The 17,672-nt window shown below is 30.9% G+C and overlaps 1 protein-coding gene across 3 annotated transcripts; it reads left to right on the top strand.

The window, feature by feature from the left end:
* Positions 1–1,453: 1,453 nt before the first annotated feature.
* LOC129920518 (protein suppressor of sable) lies at positions 1,454–14,810 on the top strand. Of its 3 annotated transcripts, none has more exons than XM_056001810.1 (11): positions 1,454–1,853; positions 2,562–2,792; positions 8,222–8,761; positions 9,435–9,637; positions 9,701–10,090; positions 10,148–11,148; positions 11,426–11,676; positions 11,748–11,836; positions 11,908–12,706; positions 12,772–12,872; positions 12,942–14,810. In XM_056001810.1, exons 3-11 carry the CDS (start codon positions 8,365–8,367, stop codon positions 14,319–14,321), a joined length of 4,611 nt encoding a protein of 1,536 aa, XP_055857785.1. In that variant the 5' UTR covers positions 1,454–1,853; positions 2,562–2,792; positions 8,222–8,364; the 3' UTR covers positions 14,322–14,810. The 3 variants fall into 3 exon arrangements, with proteins under 3 accessions (XP_055857785.1, XP_055857783.1, XP_055857784.1); XM_056001808.1 differs by having other exon boundaries at positions 11,387–11,676; positions 12,942–14,808; XM_056001809.1 differs by having other exon boundaries at positions 1,454–1,622; positions 11,387–11,676; positions 12,942–14,808.
* The last annotated feature ends 2,862 nt before the right edge of the window (positions 14,811–17,672 follow it).

The following is a 17,672-nucleotide window of genomic DNA, read 5'->3' on the forward strand; positions in this document are numbered from 1 at the left end:
ATTAAATTGAATTTTGTATTTGATACTGAGTTTTATTTATTTCGTCTTCACTTTCCAAGTATTTTATTTCTCCCACTTAATTTTGTTTGAATATTATTTTTTAAATTTTGCTTTATTTTTATTGCTTGTCACAATTTTGCCAGCAGAATAATGCTTCGAATATTTTATTTGTCCACGCAAAATGAAGTGGAGATTTTTTTCTTTACAGCGGCTCCAAATATTAAAATTTTACGCGTGAACTGCGTAATGCTTGGAAAAATATTCAAGACAAAATTTGTTCCTAGAAAAAATTTGTATGAGGAATAGAATTTTCATTGGAACACACTTTCGACGAAATCAATACGTATGTACTCGGGAAAAAGAGCATGAGTAGATGATATAGTACTAGATTCAGCAAAACATCTACTTTTTGTAGACTACTACTACCTCCAATATGGAACATAGCAAAATTAGGGTGCAAATTTGGCAGGACAAAAATAAAAAAAAATTACGATTTTTCAAAAAAGTGGTCACTAAAAAGTCTCTTTATAAGGGTGAAAATATTTTTTTTTTTCGGAATTGTGAATACAATATTCGAATTCGAAAATCTACATCAATTTCATATACGATTCTCTATAAAACATTGAGACCGAAAAAAGTTCTAGCGACATGAAAAAGTATAAACCAAATTCGCACCCGTGTGCCTATATCACGTCACAAAAAAGAGGTGTGCCTACAGAGGGTTAAACTGCTCTTTGGGGAGGTCTGTTTAACTCAATAAACCCAGATATAAAATTCATTTTCACAGTGTTCAATTGTTTTGTCAAGTATTTTGTCAAGGTAAAATAAAGATAAATGCAAATTTTACAAAATTTATTGAATAATCACATAATTCATGAGATCTTGCTTTACATCAGGATCACGAATTGTGATCTTTCAAGATCCCAACTAACAATTTTGCTTCTATAAAGCTTTATAGAAGCAAAAGAAGCATGTATAAAGCTTTACAAAAGCAAAATTAATAGTCGGGATCTCATGTAGTTGTTGTAATACGTTTTAATTAATGATCTATATGGATCAAGTGATAATAAAAAACGGCTAATATGAACAAAAATTAAATCCCTGGATTTATGATATTCAGATTTAACGGCCATATTATTCACTCTGGATTTAGTTTGGATTTAAGTTAACTTTAAATAAAAATCAAAGTATTTAATTTTTTGTTCATATTATTCACTCGAAAAAAAAAAAACAATTATAATTCTACTACCTTAATTCCGATTATAAAATTTCGATTTTTAAATCGTTCATATAAACCTAATAAAATAAAAGAACTTTTTTCACCCTGGCAGCATCATAATTAATTTTGAACGAACATTGTTTGACGTCACAACGTCTGCTACCACAAACTTCTGCATTCTTCCCTCCTTCTACTACTTCTCTTTTTCGTTCAGTTTTCAGTTTCAAACTCTTGTTCAACACACACACATGCATTCCATATTCGTGTTTTCTTCTAATACGCCACGTCCTCAAAATAATTTCAAATAAATTTTTAGTCGAGGTGACAACGGCCCTCTTATTTCGTCATCTTCTCATTCAAGTAGAAATCTTTGAACAATTCATAACACAAAAGCATATATGAAGTAAAAAGCAAAAACAAAAAAAATCTCAAATTGATTATTTTTCGCCTGTTAAAAAAAAAAATATAATATAATACCTTTTATTTAAATGGACACATACATATACTTTTAACTGAAGTATATATATATATACAAAGAAAGGTCCAATATACATATGAGTTTATTGCAACAAAAAAACGTCCATGAATCCATATGTATATGTTATAAGAACAAAAAAAATAGGAAAAGTTAAAAGTAAATATTTTTATAGGAATTTGTAAAAAAAAAATATAACGGCTGATGGTGTGAAAAAGGGGAATTCTTAATACATGGAGAATTTGAACTGCCATATTTTTATGGCACATTGATAGAGCTAATGCTTAGTTAATACTTTTTTTTTTTCTATTACAACATCAATATCGTGCAATTTCCTACATTTTTTTTTCAAATATTGAATCACAGAAATTTATTTTACAAAAGATTGAGATAAAAAAAAATAATACAAAATCGATAAATATGTCGTGATTCACAGAGAGAGGGGAAAAAATCTGTATACCTATACAGAGAGAGAAAAAAATGTTGGGTTTTGCAGATATTTTTTGTATATACAACGATTTCTTGGGAATCGCGCGCACAAGTGCGAATGAGATAAAATGAGAGACTTACCTACCTACTCTATATGTAATTTTGTTTGTGTTAGTGTGTTTCTTTTACACTCAATTTTTTTTTCTCGAAAATTGAGAATGCTTACGCTAATTATTTATATCGTGCGACGACACTAAATGAACGGACATCTTAATTTTTTGTTTGAAAAAAAAAAAGAAATAAACCGAAGCTCCCAAATTCTTCTATGATTAATAAATCCACTTTTTCCCAATCAATCAGGCCAATTTGTAGAAATTAAATCATATATCAATAACAATTTTTTTTATTTTTGCAATTTTCTAAAAAACAAAATAACAGATCTGCGAAAAATATAGACAATACCTAGTATATACGTATATATGCGAGTACATGTTCTTTTCGGGAAATATATTATGTATAAAATATATATATGTATATGTAAATGTTATGCCGTGAAATTCAATGATGCAGCAGAAACAGAAAATGAAATCCGTTGATATTGATATGATGGGAGATCATATTTTATGTTTTAAAGTTAGAAAGTGCGATAATCTAGAAAAAATGAAAAAGGTTTGCTACACAAAAAACTATTGAAACTAAATTTATAAACAAATTGTTTCTTAATTTTTTTTTTTTTTAACATAAAAATCCCAAATCCTATGCTACATAAATTATTTTCCAGTCTTTCTCGATGTCTTGTATTTTTTTTTTTTTTTAATTCTTTTTTCAGCTCGATGTCATGTCTCAATCAAGAAATTTTGGCCCTTGTTTATTTTTTTTTTGTCAATCAATTTATTTTTTCAGATTTTTTTTTCTTAATTATTGTGCAGTGATTTTTTTTTTTAATAGGATCTTTTTTTTTTTTTTAATTAATCGTCATTAGTATTTTTTTTTGGTTTGTTTGTGTTAGAGAGAAACTTGAAAAAGAGAGAAAAGTGTTTATGTATATGAAAAATGTACACGCAATTTTGTGACACATGATTTAATTGTTTTTGTGAAAGTGGTTTTAGCTTCTATTTTCGGTCTATACATATTTATACATTCTAATTGTTACCCCTCTTCACCCCCTCAGATTTGTTATTGCAATTTAAAGAGAAAAACAATATAAGTTTTTTTTTTTTGTATTTAACACTCTTCTTGTTTTCCCCTTATTTAACAATTCGATTGCATCATTTGTATGTGTATTGGTTTGTTTATGCAAGTTGATGGGTAGTTGTATGTACACTGTACAGTGGCGAGCAAAAAAATAGCAATACCTACATGAAAAATTATTTTAATGGTGTTTTCGTTTGGTAAAAAAAATCAATTTATTTTTTGATCTAAATCTGTCTAAAAAAAAAAAACAATTTTTAATCTGTTAACTACAATTAAGTTTTTTTGACAAATTTGGATCAAAAAATAAATTGATTTTTTTTTACTAAACGAAAACACCATAAATTTCATTTGAAATTATTTTTAAGTAAAACTCCTTAAGTTTCATTTGAATTAAATTTTTAGTATGAATGGAATTTAAAAGGATAGTTAAAGGATAGTTTAATTTAACGGTATTCTATTTGAAAAAGTCTAGTATTAGCTCTTATGACCTTTATTTTTAATAACATGTTTGCAACGACCTTTTATAGAGTCGAAAAGACCTTGATATATATTTGAGGTGTGATAAATCACCAATTCTGCTCAACAACGGTCCATAACTCTTGTTATTTGTAGGTTTTGCTTTAGAAACTTTTTTTGTATTCGCCCAAACAGTAAAACCCACTTAAGAGAAATCCGCTTAAGAGAAAAACCCGTTTATCTTATACACATTTTTTTTTCAGTTAAACGGGGTTCATTTAAGTTCAAAATCGGCTTAAGTGAAAGAAGAAGTGTGACATTTTGCAGTTTCTCTTAAGCGGGTTTTACTGTATTTCGAAGTCAACGTATGCTGGTTAATAACAGAGTTGTTGCGATATATTGACCCAACTCCATAGAAGGAGAAGTATCCCTAAGCCATTATATGTATACACTTCAAAATATCGCTAAAATAAGAGAATAATAAACCCAAAAACATTCCCAGGAGAGCAGCCAAGTTTCAGAACATTGATTGAGGTCATTAACAAGAATGAAAACTTGTCAGTAAATACGACAACTTTTAAATACTCTTGTGAGAAAAACTGACTAAGTTAATTCATTTATGGCGGCTTTCTATTTTTTTAAAAAAGACGGTAGTACATTTCGCACCCTGAGTGCAAAAGAGCGATAAGTCAAAAATTGACATTTTTCAGATAATGATGAGGAAATGTTGCTTTTTAAATTATCTTTCTTTTGAAGGGCTTGTTGTTTACATGAACGAAAAATTCAAAAGATTATGACTGTTTTTTTTGCAATTCCTGCTATATTAAAAATCAAACTCTTTTGTAATTTCCAGTGCAAAATAGAGCTTACACAAAATGATCACCTTTTCTCTTCATTAATTTCAATGAAAGAAAGAGATTATCCAAAATAGTCGCATAAATCACACTGATTTTCTCATTTTGAAAAAAAAAAAAACCTATGCAAGACAGATCCATTCCAAAAAAAATCCACTTCAAAAAATTCTTGGTTCCAATGCAAAACAAATACAAAAAACAAAAATATTTCATTTTTCTTAGTGCTAAAGAGCGATAAACCAAAATAGTTCTCATTTTCTTTCTGAATGTTTCCCTGCAAAAGAGCGATAGTTGAAAAAAGATTTTTCTTTTCTTATTATTTATATTATTTAAACAAATTTAAAAAATAAATTTATTAAAAATACAAAATAAACATAATGGTTGATGTAATAGAGCTCTTTGACATTGTGGAAATTGCTGTCGCATTGAAAGTTATAGGAGAAAGTTTAGAGTCAGTATTTTGCAGAAGCGTTTTCTCAAAAAGAAGTTTTTTGAGTTCTCGCTCTTTTGCACTGAGGGTGCGATTTATAGAATGAAAAATAAAATGGCGAAAATTATGGCAAGCTGTCACTCTTGTATATATGACATTACAACATGAAAAATATTTCACGCTAGAAAATTGCATTTCATGTTATTCATGTTCGAAGAAGACCATCTGGTCACACATGAGTTTATGAGTTTTGAATCAACTTTGAAATAGAGCTATAATTTCTTTTCGTGAAACTCCAGATGAATATTGTTCTCTCTTCCCCAAAAAATTGTTAATATCACTCGAAATATATTTCCAAAGAACAAAAAATTCTATGAAATGACCCCAAAACTTCCGAAGAAAAAATAAAAATATGATTCCGATACCAATGCTAACACTGGTCGGCAAAAAACAAAAAAAGTCGGGAGCAAGAACTCTGTAAGGTGATTTTAATTAACTTGAGTGTGCTGAATTCTGAAAACTGTTAACAGATTTATTCCATCACGTCTAATTTTTGAGCTCTGCTCATCACTATTTTCAATATAAAGTCCCAAAAATTAATTTTGTATGAAATGTTTTTTGACGTTTGATGTAAAATATATAATTTTCCGTGATTTATTATCCAAATCAAGATTGGAAAACTGTAATTTACTTCAAATCTGCTTCAAAAAACCATAAGTTACCTTAACCACCAAGATTTTGAGATACCATACATTTCTATATCAAATATCTTTTAGTAAAAAAATAATTAAAAAAAAATATTAACATATTTGAGACGATAAAATATGGCTTTTGGGGATTGTATAAAAAGTTTTGCAAAAAAAAATATTTTACGGTGATAAAATTCAAAGCCAAAAGTACAAAAAAATCGCGTTTTTGACCTGTTAATATTCAAAGCCAAAAGTACAAAAAAATCGCGTTTTTGACCTGTTAATATTCAAATATTTCGAAAAAAAAAAATAGATTCGGAAACAGCACACAAAAATCCTTTATGGTTTGGTTCAAGCTCTATTTTCGTTGCCGAGCAGTGTAATTTTCGTTACCATATTTGAAATATTATCGACGACAGTCATTATCTCGAATGGGATCACATCTTTCCCACTTTACTGCTTCGATTCACGATAGCCCCCCATTTAAATAATTGGGAAGAAGATGCAAAAGATGCATACACATAGACTTTGAGGCTGATTGATCCATTCACGATCAGTGTGCTGTCTCATTAAAATTGACAAGTGATTCAACAAATTTGTCTAAAAAACATTTCCACAAAATACAACAATAATGAGCTCCGATTTGAAGCTAGCGCTCCACTTTCGCTTCAAGCCATTGTTTAACTCAAGGTTTTTTTTTTAATTAAAAGTTGAAAAAGAATAAATTCAGAGCAAATAACACTTTGTTATTGGAAATCACTTTCTCAAATATAAATCTTCTTGATTAAATCAATGGTGGATAGTAGGAATTTGCTGTAGATGTCCCCCGGTGACATTTGAGGGTAGCATAGAGAATCTTTATCCTGTAAGAACTACTAATACTTGCGTTTTTAATTGAACTTGTGTTTCACTATCATGGCCTTACTGAAACTATTGACTATCCCACAAAGAAAAAATTTTATTTATAATTCAGAGACTTTTTCCATTGGTTTTGCAGGTTTTTTTTCAGGGGTTCAGGGGCTCGGCGGTAAATTGTAGGTCCCTTTCATTTTTGCAAATTAATAACGCGCACACAAGAATATTTGAAAGTTGTTAGTCCCTATTCTCTAGGCCTTGCTCATTCATGAGTTGGCGATGGCGTGCCACAAATTTATTTATTTATTTAACTAACTCCTATTTTATCCTCTAAGTGCCAATGAATTTAAGAAATCTGTGGGAGGATACAATTTTACTTTTTTTTCTGGGAAAAAAAACTACACTAAATCTTATTCAATTTTAGAGCTTGAATGAAAACTCCCAAAGAAATTTGTTCAGAATAGATTCGCAATCAAAAAGCTTGTTTTTCGTCATAATTAACAAAACAGGGAACAAAAACATAACATTGTCCCCCGCGAACACATTTTGCCGAGAATTTTTATTCAGAATTGAGGTGAATGTGAATTTCTTAAATAATGTTATTAAACACGTTTTGTAAGCTATTAAAAACTAAGTTTTAAGACAAATCATTTTTTGAAGAGAATAGAGAGATTTTACTTGGCTAATAATTTTCAAATAAAATTGCCTAAAGGCCTTTTAAAGCGATAAGAAAACGAATTAGAAAGAAGTTTCAATAATTCTTGTGAGAATGTCTCTCATTACAAGTAACATTTCTTTTGAGAACCTCAATTTGTTAGAAATGAAAAATTAATTTGCAAAATAATACACAATGAAAAGAATGCTCATCAGTGTACCCTAGAGTCCAATTTCGGACGTACCGTTAAATACAGAGATTTTTTCTTCAGCCGCACTACACGAATGTGGAACGCATTACCCCCCTTGTTTTTCCATCGCATTTCAAAAGTAAGAACTTTAAAACTAATGTTCATCGGCATCTCCTTTCAAACCCCTCCCTTTTTTCCTAATGCTCGTACTGTGTTCACCATTTTAAGGGTAGATTAATCCCTTTAGTGCGCTCTTATTAAAAAAAAATACATAAACCGACGTGTTTTCCTAAAAAATGACTTCACTTGAAACTAAGCGAAATTTTTAAGTGCATATTTTTTCTTGCAACTTCCCAATAAAATTGCATAAAAGTTCAACTAATCAATCAAAAACCAGAAACTTTGTAATCAGGAACCTTTTAACATAACTGCTCTATGTATCTCATTTGTTCCTAATAAATTATTCAAGACTAACCATTTAAAAGGTGTTGCCACTATGATCAAAAACAGTCTAAAACACTTCCATTGTTGTCGTAGATTTGTCACGATTCCCTAAAATAGCTATTTCCTATCAATTGCAATTACCAATGAATTCTGCGATTATTTTTTCGAGTTTCTTGGCAAATCTAAGATATCAATGGAATTTATGATTAAGAAGAGTGTAGGTGTGTGTAGTTGTTTTAAGCCGCCAAAACATATTTGAATTTAAATTTAAAATAAATAGATAATTAAATATTATAACCGAATTGACCAAGATTTTTTTTAATAATTACAGAAACCGAACATATAATGCGACTCAATACATTTTAAAATCAAAAGAAGAAGAAGAAAAAAAGAAATCAAAGAAATATATACCATCCATAAATACAAGAAATTATAAATTCTAAAGACAAGAAAAAAACAAAACAAATAATAACAATGTCCGAAGATCAAGCAGCAGCACCACCAGCTGCAGAAGCAGCAATAGAAATAGCAGTTACAGAGGAATCAGAAGAAAAAAATAACAGTATTATAATAACTGAAGACGAGGTAGAAGTAATTAAGTCTGAAAATGCAATTGCACCAAAATCTGCAGCACAAGATGATGTCGATGATGATTTGGAAGATGGTGAAATTGATGACGACGATGACAATGATGAACCAATTGTTGTTATGGATTCAAAAATTATTGGAGCCACCCCACCCGCAGCTCCAATACCAATTGTTACAAATAAAGTGCAGCCACAAGCGTTGCCTGCTAAAAATATGATGATGATGGACATGATAAATGACAAAAAATCTAAAACCAAACCAAGCAAACATGAAATTGTCGATGGTAAATAATATTTATATAAATTACATTGCCCAACACACACAAATTTTCCAGACCGTTGTTTACCTATCAATTCTTACTAATTTTTAGGGGCTGATTCCGAAAACAATATTAGTTTTTTTCTAGCAGCTCTAGTTTTTAAATTAGTTCTTAATGAACCGAAATACCTACATTAAATTACAAATAAATTTGTCTAGCAAAACTTTAAAAACGCTTGTAATAACAAAATCTAAAAAAAAATAGTATGAAATTACTCCCAAAATGTGGAAAATGAAAATATCTAAAATAATAGAGCTCCTAGAAAGCAACCATTATGATTTTTGGGCTAAGTGAACCCAAATGCATTAGGTTCGAGAATGTTAACAAATAGTTAAAATAAGCATAACTTTAAAATTAGTACGATATTACTCTAGTGCTCCTAGAAATAAATGCATGTGATTTTTAGGTTTATACTGACCCTAAAATTTGAATAAACGCTAAAAATAAGGAAAGCTTCATATGAAAAATTAAATATTTCAAAAACTAGAGCAGCTAGAAAAAAAAAACCAATATGATTTTGAGCGTTTTTCGAGATTCTATAAAACTAGATATAAATCTTTCTGGAAAATTTTAAAACGTTGAAAATTGTTGGCTAGTCCAGAATAATAAAGAGAAAAAAAATATTATTTATTTATAGTAGATGACTTTGCTGGTACAATTGAAAGCGCCATAGCAGCAGCTTTAAAGAAAGATGGTATAAATCCACCAATGCCAAAAATCTTAGAATCCCGTGAGGAAAGCGACAAAAAAGGTGACAAAGAATCAGCATTATCGAAAAGTAGTCGAAGGAGAAAACGAAGGAAGCTCCGTGATGATCGAGAAAAGGATAAAGATAAGAAGGTTTGTAATAATACTTTTTAATAAAATGAAAATTTTCAATTTGTTTCCATCACAAATTAACAGAAACATCGAGGTTCATCACCTGATACTACCAAGGCAGCAGCTTTGGCGGCTGCGGCTGCAGCAGCTATTGAAGACGAACTCCTTGATGACGATGAAATGCTTTGCGTTCGTGGCGGTAGTCCCCCACCAGCCGGATTATTACCAATTCTTCCACCGATGGATCCAAGTGCATCCAAAAAGGATCTCTATGATTCTGATGATTCGTATACGTCATACGATAGTTATGATTCAGCTCCCAACTACCAACGATACTCTTCGTCGCGAAAAAAGGATTCCAATGCAGGCGGGTCGTCAAGCTCGCGATCATCAAAACGCAAAGAACGTAACCGAAGAGATGATGAGCGCCGTTCAGAGAAGAGAAGTCGACGAAACTATGATGAATCTGGTGGAGTAAGTATCCAAAAATAGATTTTCTTTTGTACATATTAACTGTGTATTTTCTTATAGGAAGATAAATATCAGGATCGCCATCCGCAACAACCACGCAAGCTAGAACTGTGTAAGTTCTATTTAATGGAATGTTGTGCCAAGAAAGATAAATGTTCGTACATGCATTCGGATTTTCCTTGCAAATATTACTACCTTGGTATGGAGTGTGTATACAGGGCAGCATGTAAATTTTCACATGGCAAGCCGCTATCTGATCAATTGCGAAATGTTCTTCTCAAACATCTTGAGACCGCTCCCAAAGAGATTCTTGGAACATTTCGCAGAATAAGTCGTGAAAATGCACTCAATCTAATGATGGCAACACATGATAAAATTTGCCAAGAACATGGTGTTGAAAATACTATGACACCACCAACCGCAACTACACAATCGGTTGTACAGTCACAAGCAGGAATGAGAAACAATGATCACACACAACAGCAACAACAAGAACAAAAACAACAACAACAACAACAAAATCAACGCCAACAGAGCCAGCAGCAGCAACCACAACAACAGCAGCAACAATCTGAAGTCATTCCATCACTGCTTGATATGGTTATCAAAGGACCAAGTGGTGATCCCCAAGCAACAACTTCAATTGCTGCCTCACTAGGAGCTGCATTGAATCTAAATAAGACAGAAAAACAGCGAAAATCACGTTGGTGTGATTCAGCTTCAGTTTCAGCTAATTCAGTTGCTTCCACTGCTGCTGCTATTCTTAAACAGACAAATCTTGAGCCACCGTCATCCAGTGCACCTAGTTATTTAGATTTGAAAAATCTTACAGGAATCCTATCACCTGACCGCATTGAAAAACTTTCAAAATTCGGTGTCGTCAATTTAGAACAAATTAATCAGCTAACTTTGAGTCAGCTAAATAACATTGGGCTAACTATAAATGAAATAAGTGAAATCCAGCTTAATGCCAGAAACATGGCTAGGCTTGGTGTTGGTGGGGTGGGAATGCATGGAGATGTTGGGCCAAATAATACAAATACACCAGCATCAGGTGCACTGTAAGTACTAATAAGTATTTATATATTTTTTTTATTTTTTTATTAAACACGTAAAAGTAAAATCCAACAACACACCATAATCAGTTTGTGTTTTGTAAAATTATTTGTCCTTATATTCATTTTCTATTTTTTTTTTCTTATTTATTTATTTATCATTTTTTCTTTTTCTCTTATTTTTTTCATGCGTGTGAATGTTTTCAAACTTCTTGAAAAAAAAAAAAAAAAAAAAAAATCGTAGACCACCAAGTCAAGATGTTGATATGCGTTTTCTCCCTAGTTGTTTGCCATTAACAACCACAACAATAACAACGTCAACAGTAACTTCAGATAAATCAATGACCGATATTGGATTGTCCTCACCGGATCCACCACAATCCAAATCTAGACTATCTCCTCCACCACTTCCTTCTACTCAATCGGGAACAAATTCTTCTTCAGATACACATTTAGGAACAAGTAATATCAGTGGCATAGATTATTCTCAATATTTGAGAGATTCAAATTTGGGTTATGATAAAAATGATATGTGTAAGTTTTACTATTCTTTTCTATGATTTTATTCGATAAAAATCAAATAAAAATAAATCTTTTTCTATTAGTGGACGATGAAAAAGATGAAGAACAACTTGTAATAGACGATCAAGATTTAGAGGGATTGGATGATAGTTCACAAACACACGATCATGAGGTGAGCCATGAAGCTTCTAGTAATTTTGCTGAACATTTCTAACTAACTACTAATCTTTGTTTTATATTTAGATTAAAAACGGTTCAGATAATGAATCGAAAGGATCATATGGATATGGTGTTGCCACAGATGCAAATGATACACGTCTTCCTCCTACAATTCACATATCTGAAAAACTACAAAACATCCTTAAAGATCCAAGTAATGTTTACACAGTGAATATGTCGGATCTTGTTAAATCGAAGGAAAATTCATCCGATAAAATCAATAATCCATCCGATTTAAAACCAAATTCAATGCATTATCATGATAAGAAGGATGATCATGATAATGATAATGATGATTTGGATAATTTCTATGGTAAAAAAATGAAATCTAAAAGCCGAGATTGGCGCGATACAGATTCACGTGACGATTATCGAGATGCAAAGCATAGAGAAACAACACGCGATGAATATCGTGATCCAAGGCAGCAACATCATCATCATCCTCATCATCATCCACCAGAACCTAAAGATGAGTATCGCGATCCAAGATTAATGACCTCGTCTAGAACATCATCGACATCAGCTGATATAAATAAAGGAAGGAAATCATCATATGCATATAAGTCAACAGTTCGAAGTGATGATGATAGTGATCGTGATCGTTCAGATTCACGGTCACGTTCACGATCACCACGATCTCGTTCTCCAACACCACAATCACATCATCATACTAATAAGGCAGAACGTTTTCAACCGCTCTATGAACGCCCAAGCATGTACGATTGGACACCAAAATGTTTGCAAGAAGATCAAGATTATAGCAGAAGAAATACAAAGGCTGATAAGGATATGAGACTGTCGGGATTTCTTGATAGTTCGAATAGTAAGAGTTAAAGCACAGTTAAATTGTTTTTTATTTTATTAATAATAAAATTTTATATTCACCAGGTGATATAGATTTAAGGCTACCATTTCAACCAGTTAAGAATATACAAATTGCTAAAGAGATTGATGGCTCAATGTCCACACTTATGCCAATAACATATAAAGTGAGTTAAACAACATTTTACAAATAGCTAAAATTCAATTTTATATTCATGTATGTTTATCAATTTCAGGTGTATGAACTTGATGTTCCAGATCCAAAATATAGTGATTTGCGACAGAGTTTTCAATCAGAAGATACAGCCGATCCAAGACTACGACGTATACTCGGTTTGCCAGAGTTGTCAAATTCAAAGGCATTAGCAGGATTAGGACGGCCCAGTCGTCCAACTATTGCATCACCATCTAGCGTCGAATCTTCGTCATCGCCGACACGAAGCGAAAGGGAAAAGGAAAGAGAAAGAATATCGGCTCCCGTCCCAACAGCAACACGCGGTCCTCGAATCGATCCACGACGTGCAGCCGCTGCAGCAGCATCAGCAGCTACAGCAACCAATGTTTCTTATCAAGCACAAGTTCCTCAACTACCAGCTGGAAATCCACAGCAAAATATCGAAATACGGTTGTTACTTCAAAAATCCGATTGGTACAAGAATTTGAACTCAAAAGCCAAGATAATGGTGAATCAACAATTGGCATTGGTTTCAACCGAATTAAAGAGATACCATCAAGATCCGTCGGCAAACAAAGTCTTTGACATACAATTTATTGTCAATAATCAAAGTCTTCAGGAGATTCTTACATGTCTGGGAATTTATATTGACGATAATGGACAAGTAGCACATGTTGAGAATGATAATGATAATATGATGATGGGTGGTGGTGGTATGGGTATGGGACCCGGCATGGATTATGGAAGTGCTGCAAATCAAATGATGATGATGAATGATTCAAATTTAAATGTGCAGCAAAGAATGGCAATGCAAAATCAAATGGAATTTCTGCGTGGCCCTCCTCCTAATATGAATAATATGATGGGACCAATGGGTCCAGGAGGAGGTGGTCCTGGAGGACAAGGTATGTATGGTGGGCCAGGAAATATGATGCCTCCCTACGGCCGAAACCCAAGAATGGGTATGGGAATACCACCTGGTAATGGCGGTGTGGGTGGGGGTGGGGGTGGCACTGGTGGAGTTGGGTTCAATCCATTTGCAGGAAATCCCGGTGATAATAATGGTAGTGGAGGTGGTGGATTAATGGACCCCAATTATTGTGGTCCCAATAATCCATATTCAAATAATTTTGTTCCAAATGGGGGAAATTTTGGTAATCAACAAATGAATCGTGGTAATAATAGAAATCAGAACCGTCAAGGTGGTGGAGGCATGATGATGAACAATGGAAACAATCGAAACCAGAATAGTCAAAATAGAAGAATGTTTGATAAAAATCGACGCGGTGGTGGAGGTAATAGAGTTGGTGGCATGGGAAAATCTAATTCTTTAGGAGGTGCTGATCCTCATGTCCCAACGCTCGAAATCAATACAAATACTACCGGCGTCAATCAAAGTGCTAATGCCGCCGATGATGTTGAGGAATCATGGGATGATTAATCTAATTGTAATGCAAATCCACTAAACTAATCGTTTTACATAAATTTTAATCCAATAATTGTGAATACAAAAAATAAATAATTGTAATAAGTGTGTTTAAGCAAACATTTTAAGCAAAACCTTAAAAAACCTATTTGTTAAAATATTTTTAGTTTTAATTAATTTAAAATATAGGTATTCTTCTCATTATTAGATTATAAACTTAGTATTTGTTTTTATATATATATTTTTTTTTACAAAATAATAAAAAAAAAAACAAACAAAATACATACATATACACAACTAGGTTATAGAATTTGCTATTAAAATTAACTTTTCGTTTTTAAGAATATCCCTTTGTTTTAAGATGAAAAAATAATTAATAAAAAAAAAAGTTTAACTCATATTTAACATGAAGATTTAATTTAAGATTACGAATATATTTTTTTATTTGATATAGTAAAATGTAATTTAAAGTCTTAAAATATAAATGTAGTTAACAAAAAAAAAAAATTAAACAAAAAATATATGTGAAAACAAATGATGAAAAAAAAAAATGAAAACATACATTATGAGAATATTATGTGGTAAGTAATAACTTCAAAATAAAACAGAGTTTTAAATGTTACAAATTTTGTGTTGTTATTCAAAATAATATTTTGATTGTAAATAATTCAGCGACCAGACGTCCAAAGAAACTTTTGGTTTTCAGCTACGAATAGATCTTAAAGAGGACTTTTATCACTCGATATCACTTTGATTTTTTTCTGGAAAATCTTGTGTCGTTTTCCTTTATTCCAATGAGAGTAGCCTTTAAATAACAATTTTTGCACTTTTTAAGGTTTTATTTTTCAATTATTTTTTAAACGATAGTCATCGAGCGTTATTATTTTGGTGTTATTCATTCTATTCCAAAGATTTTACTGTGATATCTATCTTTGAATGTAGCCCTGATCAGAAAAACTCTTTCGTAGAAAAATCTGTCAAACTTGCTATTTATTAGTGATACCATTTTTCCAAAATTCTGAATTGCGTAGCAAATATTTTTAGTACGACGACGGGACCTATGATACTTATGTTCGTACTACGTACTACTACCTAAATCAACAAAATTAAAAAAAAAACTTGCTTACTTGAAAAAAATATGCTTAAATAAAGTTAATACCTTAATATATTTAAGGGCAAAACCAAAATACAGGAAATCAAGCTTATAAAAAAAAAACACCTTTAAAAAAATCGCACGATAAAAAAGTAGCGTGGTTAATATGCTTCATTTTTTATTTTAGACTTTTGATCAGCTTTTTGGTATAAATAGCCCTATGTACGCCGATGGAATATTTTATTGGAAAATTATTAAACCAAATAAGGGTGTGTTTCATGTAGGCTGAACAAAACCGATCAGGAGCATAATGAAAAACATACCAAAAGTAAAACTTATTAACAAACGCAAATAGATTTGTAGAAAATTTTTTAAAATGCCATGTTTTTAGACTCAGTTTTTGGTTATAAATCTACTTTTGACAGAAATCGTAAAAAAGCACGATTTTTGACACCCACCCCACTTTTTTGCCCACCCCTTTTCACCAATTTTTTTTGTAGGCAATTTATTATTCCTTTTTTGCTTATGAAAACCGGATTGGCAATGGTCTATAAAATTACTTTTCTTTTGGTGCCTCACTCGATGGATAGAAGGAAATTTTTTTAATATGCCTTTTTTTAGCACTATTCTGAATGAAAACTCCCGGGGAAATGAGTTCGGGAAAAGGGCCGGAAATTTTGTATGTCTGTCTGTATGTACATTTGTACCTCGAGCTAGAGCCTAAACTAGCAAAGCTATTTTCAAACTTGGTAGTATGCAGTTTTGGGTGATTCCCTAGAGGAGAAATTGATTTTTTTAGGAACAAAACTAACGGTACCTGCCATATAACGGAAATAAAAAGTTATTTTTTTTCAAAAACCGCTTCAACGATTTTGATTTATATTTTTTGTGTAATTTTACAAATAAGACCCAACTTTTTACACATATAAGAAAATATTTTTTGAAACGTTTGAAAGGTACCTTCCATAGAACGATTTTTTGGTTTCTGAATACCTCGTACACTACTAAACCGATTTCAACGAAAATGTTTATACAAAAGCGTTTAAAAAACCGTAATATTAAAATTTTATAAAATTTTCAAAAATCATATTTTTGGATTTTTTAAAAAATATAATTTTTTTTTTTTTTGAAAAATCAATTTTTTGAAAACTGATCGGTGAAATATTTCGAAATTTCGTTTTTAAGTGTTTATTTATTATTTCTTCAAAATGGCATAGGTACAAACTTTTGTTTTTGAAAAATGTTAGAAAATTTGTATACCTTTGTAAAAAATAATTTTTTTAAGACGGCTCTATTTTTTTCTAATAATTTTTTTACATGCATAAAAATCAGATAGCATGCTTTGTTTTGTGATCAAAATCCTTTAAAACGGAGTTTCATTAAATTAAAAAGCAGATTTTATATATTTTTTACATTACTTGTGAAATTCTTTTATTTAATTAAATTATAATTTTTCCTAATTTTTACTTACTATAAATAACAAGTTATGTTTTCGTACAAAGAATAGAGAATGCAATAAGTGGGTCCCGTAAGTCCCTTTGTCTGTCTGTATAAGGAGCTACAGCCTAAATGGATTAACCGATTTACAACAAACTTGTTATGTAGCATTTTCTAGAGATTATTTTTTTTTAACCAGAAATAACGAAAACGGCTCTAACGATTTTGTTTAAAAAATTAAAATAAAAGTTTTTAGGAGAGGTCTATCTTTCAATGGAAACATTTTTTTTTTCGAAAATCATTATTATTTTTTTTTTAATCTGATTTTCTGCCAAACTACTTATTCAATTTAAGGAAATTGTTTATACAAAAATATAATTTTAATATAAATCAGAAATAAAATGTTAAACAAATTTTTTTTTGGATATTTAAAAAAATTTTGAATTTTATTATTTTTTTCTGAAAAATCATACATTTTTTAAATTTTTATATAACATTTTTACAACTTTAATCCTAAGGGCAAGTTCGTGCGACCCAGTCGTGCATTTTATTTTTCCATAGAAAGCTTTAAGATAAGAGCTACTTTTACAATAAGAGGTAGTATGTGCGACCCAGTTGTGCATTTGAAAAAAAAAAAGTTTTTATATATACAAATTTTCTTACATTTTTTCAAAAAAAAAAAGTTGGAATTCCATTTTGAAGAAAAAATTAATTTACACTAAAAAAACGAAGTTTCGAAACATTTCACAAACCCGTTTTAGAAAAATTGATTTTTCAAAAAAAATTCGAAAAGTGTGTTTTTAAAAGTTTTCTAAAATTTCAATATTACGTTTACT

This window comes from Episyrphus balteatus, chromosome X (genome assembly GCF_945859705.1).
Source record: "Episyrphus balteatus chromosome X, idEpiBalt1.1, whole genome shotgun sequence".
NCBI classification, from domain to species: domain Eukaryota; kingdom Metazoa; phylum Arthropoda; class Insecta; order Diptera; family Syrphidae; genus Episyrphus; species Episyrphus balteatus.

What these genes read in the sequence shown, in the direction of transcription:
- LOC129920518 (XM_056001808.1), top strand. Translation starts at nt 8,365, where the DNA reads ATGTCCGAAGATCAAGCAGCAGCACCACCAGCTGCAGAAGCAGCAATA. An exon ending in CAAACATGAAATTGTCGATG is followed by an intron (nt 8,762 to 9,434) that starts GTAAATAATATT and finishes ATTTATTTATAG; the next exon opens with TAGATGACTTTGCTGGTACA. An exon ending in AAAAGGATAAAGATAAGAAG is followed by an intron (nt 9,638 to 9,700) that starts GTTTGTAATAAT and finishes ACAAATTAACAG; the next exon opens with AAACATCGAGGTTCATCACC.